The sequence below is a fragment of the Coregonus clupeaformis genome, unplaced genomic scaffold (assembly GCF_020615455.1).
Source record: "Coregonus clupeaformis isolate EN_2021a unplaced genomic scaffold, ASM2061545v1 scaf0345, whole genome shotgun sequence".
In the NCBI taxonomy this organism is placed as follows: domain Eukaryota; kingdom Metazoa; phylum Chordata; class Actinopteri; order Salmoniformes; family Salmonidae; genus Coregonus; species Coregonus clupeaformis.
The window spans coordinates 275,453-288,516 of record NW_025533800.1 but is presented as its reverse complement, the minus strand read 5'-3'; the positions used below and the strand labels follow the sequence as shown (position 1 = coordinate 288,516).

Here is a 13,064-nt window from a genome sequence, read left to right as displayed (position 1 = left end):
TTTCATCGGCAGGGACTGGGAAACTGGTCAGAATTGAAGGAATGATGGATGGCGCTAAATACAGGGAAATTCTTGAGGGAAACCTGTTTCAGTCTTCCAGAGATTTGAGCCTGGGACGGAGGTTCACCTTCCAGCAGGACAATGACCCTAAACATACTGCTAAAGCAACACTTGAGTGGTTTAAGGGGAAACATTTAAATGTCTTGGAATAGTCAAAGCCCAGACCTCAATCCAATTGAGAATCTGTGGTATGACTTAAAGATTGCTGTACACCAGCGGAACCCATCCAACTTGAAGGAGCTGGAGCAGTTTTGCCTTGAAGAATGGGCAAAAATCCCAGTGGCTAGATGTGCCAAGCTTATAGAGACATACCCCAAGAGACTTGCAGCTGTAATTGCTACAAAAGGTGGCTCTACAAAGTATTGACTTTGGGGGGGTGAATAGTTATGAAAGTTTTCTGTTTTTTTGTCTTATTTCTTGTTTGTTTCACCCAAAAAAATATTTTGCATTTTCAAAGTGGTAGGCATGTTGTGTAAATCAAATGATACAAACCCCCAGAAACCCATTTTAATTCCAGGTTGTAAGGCAGCAAAATAGGAAAAATGCCAAGGGGGGTGAATACTTTCGCAAGCCACTATATACCTTGATTAGGTTTGACACTGTATTACCTGTCCAAGTTAACCCACATCTCTCTCTGTCTCTGACCCTCCAGTCTATATGCGAAGGCTTTAAGGAAGCAGTCCAGTACGTCCTGCCCCGGTTGCTCCTGACACCTGTCTATCATTGTCTCCACTATTTTGAGATCTTAAAGGTAAGCATGTATGAGCATTCATAATGTGGTCCTCTGTAGCTCAATTGGTAGAGCATGGCACTTGCATTGCCAGGATTGTGGGTTCGATTCCCAGGTCCACCCATACGTAAAATGTATGCATGCTGGACTGTAAGTCTGATCCATAATAAAGTGTGTAAATATGTTGTATAAGTATTACGAAAGGTACTGTAATATGGATCAGAAAGCCTTGGATGGGTGCAGGGGGGCTGGTTTCTCCCCGACGATGATCCACCAGCACACAGTGGATGTGGAATCTCAATGTTTTTTTTGTTGTTTTTTTATCTGCAGTTCAAAACAACAACAAAGGAGTCCAAGCTAAGGGACGGAGCAGGAGAAATGTTACCACTCTCAAATTCATAGACCGATCTATGGATTCAAGGACTGACCATCCATGATATAACAATTATAGTTTTAACCATGTTTTGAGGCTATATAGTGTTTGTTTACAAACAATGGAGTAAAAAAAGCTTATATTTTGGGATCTGATGGGGTACGACAGTTGAACTAAGCTCATGAGGCATTTTTTGGTTATGTTTTTCAAGAATTAATGGGTGTATATATAATTAATTTAAAAGTAAAATAAATGGATGTATCAATTGCAGATTGCCCATTAGGAGAGTGAGGTTCCACTCTCCTTCTCGTATTCTTTAACTTATTCAGACAGGTTTGAAATCAGAGGAGGGAGAATAGGTGGGAGGGACAGATAGTAAGAAGGGAGGATGCGGCGATTGGCCTCTGGTGGGTAGTCTTGCATGTGTTTAGAGCAGAAAGTGTTACCGCTGGACCACATGATCTGTACTAGTGTGGAATCTCTGCTAAAAGTAACAAGGACCCGAACCATGTGCCCCCTCCTAGAGAGCCTTAGTGTCGGGCTCCTTGTTCACCCTTAGGCCTAGATTTGGCCCCCACAGTCCTTATTCTCCCCTGAGCCTCTTTCCAGCAAGCCATGGAGGTGGCGGCTGCTCTGCAGAGGGCTAAATCGCTGAAATGCCTCATCATTTTTTTCTACCCCCAGCTTACTTACTGCGAGTCCAGGGTAAAGGGAAAGCGGGTGTGGAGACAAGGAGTCTCTTTCTGCCTTGTCCTCAGATGGCATAGCCAAAGGGACAGCCATAGGATGCAAACACATGGGTTATGTTCATTAGGCACCAAACGGAAGACAACAGACAAACGAGGGACTTTTTTTTTTTTTGTGTGTGCAAAATGCTTTTAAAACATTTTACGTTGCATGCTCCAATGAACACGACCTTGGTTTCTCCATCCACTCCTGGAGGTGCATAGTTTCTCTATTTTCTCACAAGGGGGCAAACTTATGGTGTCTCAAGCCATTCCAAGATGTAAAAACATGATTCTCCTGGTTTTCGGGGAGATAATTAGTATCTTCTATCGCTGTGCAAATACATTATATAGACGTGTACCATGGCATTGTTAAATACTTGTTTCTGATTGGCTTGAAGGGCATTCTAGAGTGTGCATTATTTCCCTATCAGCACGGTAGAATTCAAAGGCTATAGTTAATTATTACATGTTCTATGTTTGAGCTGCTTTTGAAAGCAAAAGTCGAATTGAAAACATTTGGCATTGTTGAATTCGATTTTCATAATAGCAAGCTAGGACTGATGGTTTGGTTAGCTAACTAGCAAGTCTGCTTGTTTGGTTACCAAGGCAACTAATAAACTTGCTAGCTACTTCAGTGGATGTTGAATACATTTCTACCTGCAAATGAACACATTTCTAGAGGCAAATGTGTTAAATTATAGCCATGGTATAAAAGGGATAATCCACTCTTGGCTCTGGAAAATAATGCAACTCCGTGGAAGGTTAGTTAAACTCCGCTAGCACATCGTAGAACACTCCTTCCACGTCGTTCATTATTTTCCATAGAACGCATAGCCCCTCATTGATTTATCCCTTACATGTCATGCATTTGTACAGGGACACAAGACTAAATCAAACCATAATATAGACACTGTCGCTACAGATGCAAAAGGTAGGGCTTTCTGTATTTTAACAACAGCATGCTAGCAACTTTTATTGGTTTAGAGACTCTTGAATAAAAACTGCAAAGAAAATAACATGGTTTAAGGATAGATAGAGAAAAAAGTAATTGAATATTCAATGTTTTCTCCTTGACGGCTATTTTTAGGTCCGCTCACCAAAACACATTTGGCTACCAGAGCCATGTACGTGTATATATGGCTTATACAGTGCATTCGGAAAGTATTCAGACCCCTTGACTTTTTCCACATTTTGTTACGTTACAGCCTTATCCTACAATTGATTAAATCGTTTTTTTCCTCATCAATCTACACACTGAATATCTAAAATATCAACAAAAAAAATGAAAAATCACATTTACATAAGTATTCAGATCCTTTACTCAGTACTTTGTTGAAGCACCTTTGGCAGCAATTACAGTCTTGAGTCTTCTTGGGTATGACGCTACAAGCTTGGCACACCTGTATTTGGGGAGTTTCTCCCATTCTTCTTTGCAGATCCTCTTAAGCTCTGTCAGGTTGGATGGGGAGCGTTGCTGCACAGCTATTTTGAGGTCTCTCCAGAGACGTTCGATCAGGTTCAAGTCCGGGCTCTGGCCAGGCCACTCAAGGACATTGAGACTTGTCCCGAAGCCACTTCTGCGTTGTCTTGGCTGTGTGCTTAGAGTCATTGTCCTGTTGAAAGGTGAACCTTCACCGCAGTCTGAGGTCCTGAGTGCTCTGGAGCAGGTTTTCATCAAGGATCTCTCTGTACTTTGCTCTGTTCATCTTTCTCTCGATCCTGACTCCCAGTCCCTCACGCTGAAAAACATCCCCACAACATGATGCTGCCACCATGCTTCAGTTTAGGGACGGTGCCAGGTTTCCGCCAGATGTGACGCTTGGCATTCAGGCCAAAGAGTTCAATCTTGGTTTCATCAGACCAGAGAATCTTGTTTCTCATTGGTCAGAGTCCTTTAGGTGCCTTTTGGCAAACTCCAAGCGGGCTGTCGTGCCTTTTACTGAGGAGTGGATTCCGTCTGGCCACTCTACCATAAAGGCCTGATTGGTGGAGTGCTGCAGAGATGGTTGTCCTTCTGGAAGGTCCTCCCATCTCCACAGAGGAACTCTTGAGCTCTGTCAGAGTGACCATCGGGTTCTCGGTCACCTCCCTGTCCAAGGCCCTTCTCCCACGATTGCTCAGTTTGGTCGGGTGGCCAGCTCTAGGAAGAGTCTTGGTGGTTCCAAACTTCTTCCATTTAAGAATGATGGAGGCCACTTTGTTCTTGGGGACCTTCAATGCTGCAGTAATTTTTTGGTACCCTTCCCCAGATCTGTGCCTCAACACAATCCTGTCTCGGAGCTCTACGGACAATTCCTTCGACTTCATGGCTTGGTTTTTGCTCTGACATGCACTGTCAACTGTGGGACCTTATATAGACTGGTGTGTGCCTTTCCAAATCATGTCCAATCAATTGAATTTACCACAGGTGGACTCCAATCAAGTTGTAGAAACATCTCAAGGATGATCAATGGAAACAGGATGTACCTGAGCTCAATTTCGGGTCTGAATACTTATTTCAGTTGTTTTCTTTATACATTTGCTAAAATTTCTAAAAACCTGTTTTCACTTTGTCATTATGGGGTATTGTGGGTAGATTGATGAGGGAAAAATTTATAATTTCATCAATTATAGAATAAGGCTGTAAAGTAACAAAAAAATCAAGGGGTCTGAATACTTTCCGAATGCACTGTATATATAAAGAAGGAGGGTGACCATTGCGTGGTATTTCACAAAGGGTCATGTGGTGTCAGTTGAATGTTGGTAGCCATTTTGTTCCTTGGTCATCGCTAAAGAAAGTAAGAATTAAGGGGAAACACTGGAGTTGAGGGGGTTGGGAATGAGAGAATGATGGAGAGGGAGAGTTGAAGAACTTATTCTTTCCTCAGCCCTAATCTCGCTCATGAGTTTGGCCTTATACCGCATCATGATCCTTCACAAGACTCCCCCTACCAGCGAAACCACCTGACCCAACATTTTATTATCTTCCTCCCTCTTACCCACTCTTCCCCCGCCACTATCCCCTCTTCTCCCCCTCCTTTCCACAGCAACTGGAGGAGAAGAGCGAGGACGAGGAGGACAAGGAGTGTCTGAAGCAGGCCATCACGGCGCTGCTCAATCTGCAGAGTAGCATGGAGAGGATCTGCTCCAAGAACATGGCCAAGAGGAGGCTGAGGTAGGAAGGGGAGCGCCAACTTACAACCCCTCCTGGCCAATCCACACCTGGTTCTCTTGACCAAAGAAGATACAAAGCTAACTCACACACACACTGACTGATGCAATAATAGAAATCCACAAGAAAAATATAACTCAGACACACATAATGGCACAGACTAGACAAGCACATGTGTACCAAAAGGTGGATATGTCTCAAATGTGCACTATATATGCTCAGAGGCGTTAACACTTGCACAGCACAATACACACATCACAATACACACACACACACACACACACACACACAGCAATTCATACTACTGCCTCATGGTGTACCCCTCCCATCCTATGCACACCCCCCACCCTAAGCTCAGTTCTGAGTTTCCCTCTGGACCTAAAATAGACTCGTGGGGGGAGGGAGAGGGTTGGAGGGGGGCTCACCACTGTGTTGTCGGAGGGAAGTTGTGTCAGGAATTGGGCCGTCCTGTTCTGATATTATTGTTCCCGGCTTTGAGAAAGAAAAAAAAAAGGTGAGGGAGTTTGAAAGGGGGGAAAACGAATCCCCTTGCTTTCAACAGTGGACTTTTGCATCCCAACCTTGCAGACCATTTTTCTCTCCATCCCTCCTTTTGTATTGGTGAAGAAAACAGGGTGTTGTTTTGGTTACATTCGGTTGTCGCTCGTTCTTTACTTGTGTGGAGGCGAAGAGCGTCGAGTATGAGGACGTAGGGTATAAACAATTTTTTTTTTTTACCCCTTTGTTGCTGTTCTTTTTTGTTTTGTTTTTTGTTTGTTTTTTCATGGGGAGAGGATGGCTTATCTTACGGTATGTCTTTACACCCCATACTTTGGCGGGAACGTGGGGATGGTGACACAAACAGGAGGTTAAAATGGACGGTCCGAGAGGACGCACTAAGTTGGGGTACCCGGCAAGGGTTGACTTTGGCCTGTTTTGCTACACCTTTCCTGTCTCTAGGGGTCTTTGTATTTCGAGAGCCAGAACAAAGAACAATCCAAGAGTTCTATTGTCACAGCCATTTGAATTATGCTTGCTCTTTCGCAAGCTTGCTGTTCATTAGGAAAAACATAATAAGCTCTCAGTCGCTAATGCTCTGGCAAGGTCCATCGCTGCCTGGGATAAATTATGGTTTGATAATGATGCTCGTTATATATTTTTGCTTTAATTAAATTCTTGATTCATTTAATCGTAAGACTGCTAGTTTAAAGATTAATGTAAATGCACTTCAAATATAACCTCTTTGTTCAGACTTCAGAGTAGGCAAAGTTTTGACTGTTTCTTTCTGTATATAGTTTTTAGAGTTTCACACTTAATGGGACTGGGAAATGGGAATTGTAGTTTTTGGGTCGAGGTTTGAGTGTAGTCTATCCCTTGCCCTTCAGAGGTGCCCCTTGTCTCTCAGCGAAGCTAATTCGGCCAGTTGACAGTCGTCCTGTACTTTGAGGTGCTGGTATGAAGACAGGCGCGCACAAGTTGGTTTCGACTGCCTCCCCCGCCTCTCGGGAGTGCTGATGCAAGTCATCGTGCGTCCGCGAAAAACAAAGTAAGCTCCTTCCCCCCCCGATTGTTTACTAGTAGTTCAGACGCACTGTACTAGCTGGTGTTAAATCCTTGTTGATCTTTTTTTCTATCCCCTCTCACTCAATCGATTGTAGAACCCCAACAAATCTTTAACCCCCCCCACCCCCCAATAAAAGACAATTCGGACATCCGAAATCAAGCCCCCGTGGCTCAATGCTGTTTGATTATTCTAAGTAGGTGGTTTTAGAAGTGGTCATTGGAATTATTGCTCAGCTTATTGTTATGAGCAGTAGAGGTGAGATTTTGGTTCTGGTGGGCCGCAGAGCTTTCTGGTCTTCTGTTTACTTAAGTTTTGTCATTCTGGTTTTGCAAGACCACCATATGTGCTGGTTTTCACTCAAACCAGTCTTTTTGTATTGAATTGCTGAAAGAGTTTTAGACTTACTCCTCACATGACCTAGCGATTACAGCAGGAGGCATGCTCCTTAATAATGAATAGAGACTGAAAATAGACATTTGGTATAATGAGAATAAAGAGATTGATTAAAACAAAGACTAGGCTACATTGTGGTCCTAAAAGAACTGGAATGAGAGATACTCATTTTGAATAGGATAGTCAGACCATAGACCATATTAATGGTATGATGAACCAGAGCAATATTTAAATAGTCACGGACTCAAAGAAATATAATCAGATGCTCTTTATTCTTTTAGACTCATTCTGTTCTTATGCACTTTCTCAGTTGGTCCGCCGAGGCACCCTGTTAACCATGGGTGTGGGCCCTTCCTCGGTAGACTACCGTTTTGTTCAACTGCTGGAATGGTGAGGAAGTCTAGTCAATTGGCCTGCTGGTCCACCAGTGTTGGGTGGAAACTGAAGGGACATGACTGACCAGCAAACCGATGTTGAATAACCTAATTGGTTCTGGTTAGGTTAAGTTTAGGGCTATTGGTGTGGTTAAAGGAAAACTCCACCAAAAACTATATTTTTGTATTTATTTCATTAGTCCATTGTTGATATAGTCCCTAAATGTTTTGCATGTCAGCAATCAACATTTTGTGACTTTATCAACAATGGACTAATTAAACAAATACCAAAAGATAGTTTTTGGCTGGAGTTTTCCTTTAACCACACCAATAGCCCTAATTTTCCTTTAAGGTTAGGGTCAGGATTAGAGTTATGGGTTGGGATGCCAGTCACGTCGCTTCAGTTGCACCCACCAGTGTTTTGCTAATGAGATGTTATTTGTAGGAACCCCCTCCTGGACCAGGTTTAGTTATACCGCTGCTTTAGAAACTCCGCCACCCACACTGACCCTCCACTCAATCTCAGTCTTGCTGGCTTTGTTGACTCGTTTTCCGTTGTCAATGTGCTGTGACCATCAGACCCACATTTCCCTTCCTCTCTCCTTCCACCTTCCTCCCTTTTTTCTCTCACATTCTTTCTTACATTCAACTTTCTTTCCTATTATCTCTCTTTTTCACCTTTCTCTTTCTCTTTCTCTCTCTCCTCAAACTCTTCGGCGGCACCAGCGAGTCGGCCTGCCGCTTCTACAGCCAGCAGATGAAGGGCAAGCACCTGGCCATCAAGAAGATGAACGAGATCCAGAAGAACATTGATGGCTGGGAGGGCAAGGACATCGGCCAGTGCTGCAACGAATTCCTCATGGAGGGGACACTGACGCGCGTGGGCGCCAAGCACGAACGGCACATCTTCCTCTTCGATGGCCTGATGATCTGCTGCAAGTCCAACCACGGCCAGCCGCGCTTGCCCGGCGCCTCGTCCACTGCCGAGTACCGCCTCAAGGAGAAGTTCTTCATGCGCAAGGTGCAGATCAACGACAAGGACGACAAGGAGGGCGAGTACCGTCACGCCTTTGAGATCATCCTCAAGGACGGCAACAGCGTGGTGTTCGCCGCCAAGTCGGCCGAGGACAAGAACGGCTGGATGGCGGCGCTCATCTCGCTGCAGTACCGCTCAACGCTGGAGCGCATGCTGGACTCGGCCATGCTACAGGAGGAGAAGGAGGAGCAAATGAGGCTGCCCGGGGCGGAGCTTTACCGGTTCGCCACACCCGACTCGGAGGAGAACGTGGTGTTCGAGGAGAACGTGCAGTCCAAGTCGGGCATCCCCATCATCAAGGCGGGTACGGTGCTCAAGCTCATCGAAAGGCTCACCTTCCACATGTATGCAGGTGAGAAAAAGCACATGACACAGAAAGGGTTTCCTATGTTGACCTGTTATGACCTGTTGAAATGCATGCCTTTTCCGTACAGTAGGTTATACAAATACCTCCCTCGTATGTATGGAATAACAGGAGTTGCTCAATCCTGGAAGAGAACATCTTGCAGATCCTTTCCCATCGTAGAACAGGGGCAGGGTTTTGGGGTTAGAGGAGGAGAGTCCTGTGAAAAAGTAGTCGATAGGAGTACATTTGGTGTTCAACAACAGGTTTAACCCTTCACACTCGTGGGAATTGGCCTGTATGGATAGGGCTAAATTTAAATATTTTTTACAGAATAAATATGAAATGCATAAGCATGGTAGCAATTGAAAGGGAACAGTTTGGAGATTATGGGAACATTATTAGACCAAAGTTGAAGACACGACAGTTCTCCTGACACAAGACTGAATCCAAACATTACACTGTTGATTTTATGTGCGTTTTACATTTACTGTACTTTTCGCCGCAATCTGAAAATACTCTGTATACATTCAGTAACACGATAACAATATTTCTGAAAAATGTGGGGTGGATGCAACATAAGACAAAAAAATGGTTTGAGTGAGAGGACTAACTGGTGTCTCCAGGTGGCCACACACCTCTCCAAACTGTGCAGTGTTCCTCAGTAATTTCAATGCACTTTTATGAGTCTTCAACTATAAGGTGCTTTTTTTGTGTTCTCCTAGCTGAGCCGTTGAGGAACTAGAGCAAGCACACTTGTAGTTGTTTTGTTTGTAACACAGACCTGCATCGCCGCCATCACACAATTACTGTTGTTTACGCAATCCATAAACGGCACATTTTAAATCACAATCGGAGTCAGTTGGGCATCATGAAAGCTTGTTCTATTGCCAACATGACTAGCTAAGTTATAAAATACTATCTTACAGTGTTAGGCTTTCACAGGGCAATTCCCAGAGAAACCGATCGTAATTTTGGTGTGCATAGAAAAGAGTCATTCTGTGCAGAACAACCCAGGGTATGACGCCATGTCTTCTTGTGACTGTACATTAAACACAGTGATCATAAAGATTGACACTGCACGTTTTTGGACAGCCACTGCGTTCCAATTTAGGCGCTTATCAGTGCCCAAATATGCAATTCTAAACCTGTATACGGGTACGAGTGTAAAGGGCTACGAGGAACAGGAAGTAGACATGGGTCGCATCTCAAATGGCTCCCTCTCCACATTTCATGTCCTTGATGTGAGAGAACTGGACAGGTGAAAGTGAATTCCTAGAAACCTAGATATTTTCTGTATCTTGTTAATTTTATCCTGACTATTAGGGCCTGGTCTCTTACTCGTGTGTTCCCAGCATTGTACACCTCCATTATTTGTGGTTATGCAAAATACACTTGCCCAGTGCTTGGAGTGCCTGTTCCTGTTGTCACCTATTTGTTCTACACTCAAAACCTTGAGCTTGGCGCAAACAAAGTTTATGCTAAACATAAAAGACAAGATAGTGGAAGGCGTATTTCTTCCCCCACTTTCGTCATCCCCAAGTCCATTTATAGCTGTTTTTACATGGCTCGTAAATATTTGGCCACACTTGACGTCAGAACGCGGGATGTGATGACCTGCTTTGTTTCAGTGTCAGTTTAGCCCCTGATAACACAACGAGAACTGATAAAGAACAAAAAACAAGAGGACGAAGCCTATTCATCTTCACGTCGCCATTTAGTAAGTGACCGGTAGTAGCAGATCTTTCCTGCTTGTCATTTGCCCTTCTGTTTAGTGTTTAAAGGGGAAGTTCAGTATCCTCACCTTGTGTGTAGCTGTTTAAAGAAAACCAAACCATGGATCACAGTTCCTCCAGGCCCATAGAGTACTTTCATGGTTAGGAACCATCTAGCATCAAGTTATAAAATACTGAATTTCCCCTTTAAACACAGCCCATTGTGGTGTGTTGGTGAGCTAGCCATTACAATGTTGTTGAGCTAATCACTTTGCACACTTCAGCGACACCTGAACTCCTTTAGTGACTCCTCACAATAGCCAAACAAAAAAATGCCATGATTTTCGGGATGTTTACGAAATGTAATCCATCAAATAGTCCTTTGGAGGAAGGATTGTTGACATATATTTGTATCTAAAAGTTGGCATATTTATGACATTTTGGCCTTTCCCAGGCCTCCTTTAAGACTCCATAATGCTTTATCTGTAGGTGCTACAAAGCAAAAATTTATGTCATATGAGGTTTTACCACTTGCTCTGTAATATGAGTAGTATTTTGATTTTGAAAAATATATATATATATATATACACTACCAGTCAAAAGTTTGGACACACCTATTCATTCAAGGGTTTTTCTTTATTTTTACTATTTTTTACATTGTAGAATAATAGTGAAGACATCAAAACTATGAAATAACACATATGGAATTATGTAGTAAGGGCGGCAGGTAGCTTAGTGGTTAAGAGCGTTGTGCCAGTAACCGAAAGGTCGCTGGTTCAAATCCCCGAGCCGACTAGGTGGAAATTCTGTCTGTCCCCTTGAGCAAGGCACTTAACCCTAATTGCTCCTGTAAGTCGCTCTGGATAAGAGCGTCTGCTAAATGACTAAAATGTAATGTAGTAACCAAAAAAGTGTTAAACAAATCAATGAGGTAGTCACCTGGAATGCATTTCAATTAACAGGTGTGCCTTCTTAAAAGTTAATTTGTGGAATTTCTTTCCTTCTTAATGCGTTTGAGCCAATCCGTTGTGTTGTGACAAGGTAGGGGGGGGGTATACAGAAGATAGCCCTATTTGGTAAAAGACCAAGTCCATATTATGGCAAGAACAGCTCAAATAAGCAAAGAGAAACGACAGTCCATCATTACTTTAAGACATGAAGGTCCATCAATATGGAACATTTCAAGAACTTTGAACGTTTCTTCAAGTGCAGTCGCAAAAATCATCAAGCGCTATGATGAAACTGGCTCTCATGAGGACCGCTACAGGAATGGAAGACCCAGAGTTACCTCTGCTGCAGAGGATAAGTTCATTAGAGTTACCAGCCTCAGAAATCGCAGCCCAAATAAATGCTTCACAGAGTTCAAGTAACAGACACATCTCAACATCAACTGTTCAGAGGGGACTGTGTGAATCAGGCCTTCATGGTCGAATTGCTGCAAAGAAACCACTACTAAAGGACACCAATAAGAAGAAGATACATGCTTGGGCCAGGAAGCACGAGCAATGGACATTAGACCGGTGGAAATGTGTCCTTTGGTCCGGAGTCCAAATTGGAGATTTTTGGTTCCAACTGCCGTGTCTTTGTGAGATGCGGTGTGGATGATCTCTGCATGTGTATTTCCCACCGTAAAGCATGGAGGAGGAGGTGTTATGGTGTGGGGGTGCTTTGCTGGTGACACTGTCTGTGATTTATTTAGAATTCAAGGCACTCTTAACCAGCATGGCTACCACAGCATTCTGCAGCGATACGCCATCCCATCTGTTTTGGGCTTAGTGGGACTATCATTTGTTTTTCAACAGGACAATGACCCAACACACCTCCAGGCTGTGTAAGGGCTATTTTACCAAGAAGGAGCGTGATGGAGTGCTGCATCAGATGACCTGGCCTCCACAATCACCCGACCTCAACCCAATTGAGATGGTTTGGGATGAGTCGGACGGCAGAGTGAAGGAAAAGCAGCCAACAAGTGCTAAGCATATGTGGGAACTCCTTCAAGACTGTTGGAAAAGCATTCCAGGTGAAGCTGGTTGAGAGAATGCCAAGAGTGTGCAAAGCTGTCATCAAGACAGCGTTTGGCTATTTGATCTGTTTAACCCTTTTTCTGTTACTACATGATTCCATATGTGTTATTTCATAGTTTTGATGTCTTCACTATTATTCTACAATGTAGAAAATAGTAAAAGTAAAGAAAAACCCTTGAATGAGTAGGTGTGTCCAAACTTTTGAATATCGAAAGATAAACATGAATATTGAAAATATGCCACTTTTGATTTGCCCATTTTTTTAAATATACATTGTTGAACATAATAGGCTCCACGGGCATCTCAAAGTTCCAGATTGGAATCTCTGCTAGTTGTAAAGTTATGGCCCATTTTATACGGAGAAATTGGCATAGTAGGCAATGTAACCAATCACAGCCCTCCTTTTACTTGTATCATTGCATATCTTGCAAATCACCAGCAGAGGGCGACCATTTTGAATCCATTTTCACATTCACTGTTGGTAATGCCTACAAATTGGATCATAACTCTAAGAATAGCAGAGATCCCCTCTGTAACTTTGATATGCCCGTAGAGTAGGCTATATTATGTTCA

The 13,064-nt window shown here is 43.3% G+C and overlaps 1 protein-coding gene across 2 annotated transcripts in view; it reads left to right on the top strand.

Moving 5' to 3' along the window:
* The window catches only part of LOC121572356 (son of sevenless homolog 1-like), an 80,598-nt gene that overhangs the window by 40,725 nt on the left and 26,809 nt on the right, over window positions 1-13,064 (top strand). For both annotated transcript variants that reach the window (XM_045214959.1, XM_045214958.1), the window contains exons 8-10: window positions 713-811; window positions 4,918-5,045; window positions 8,100-8,761. In XM_045214959.1, the coding sequence (XP_045070894.1) occupies window positions 713-811; window positions 4,918-5,045; window positions 8,100-8,761 (889 nt within the window). The remainder of the gene's footprint in view (window positions 1-712; window positions 812-4,917; window positions 5,046-8,099; window positions 8,762-13,064) is intronic.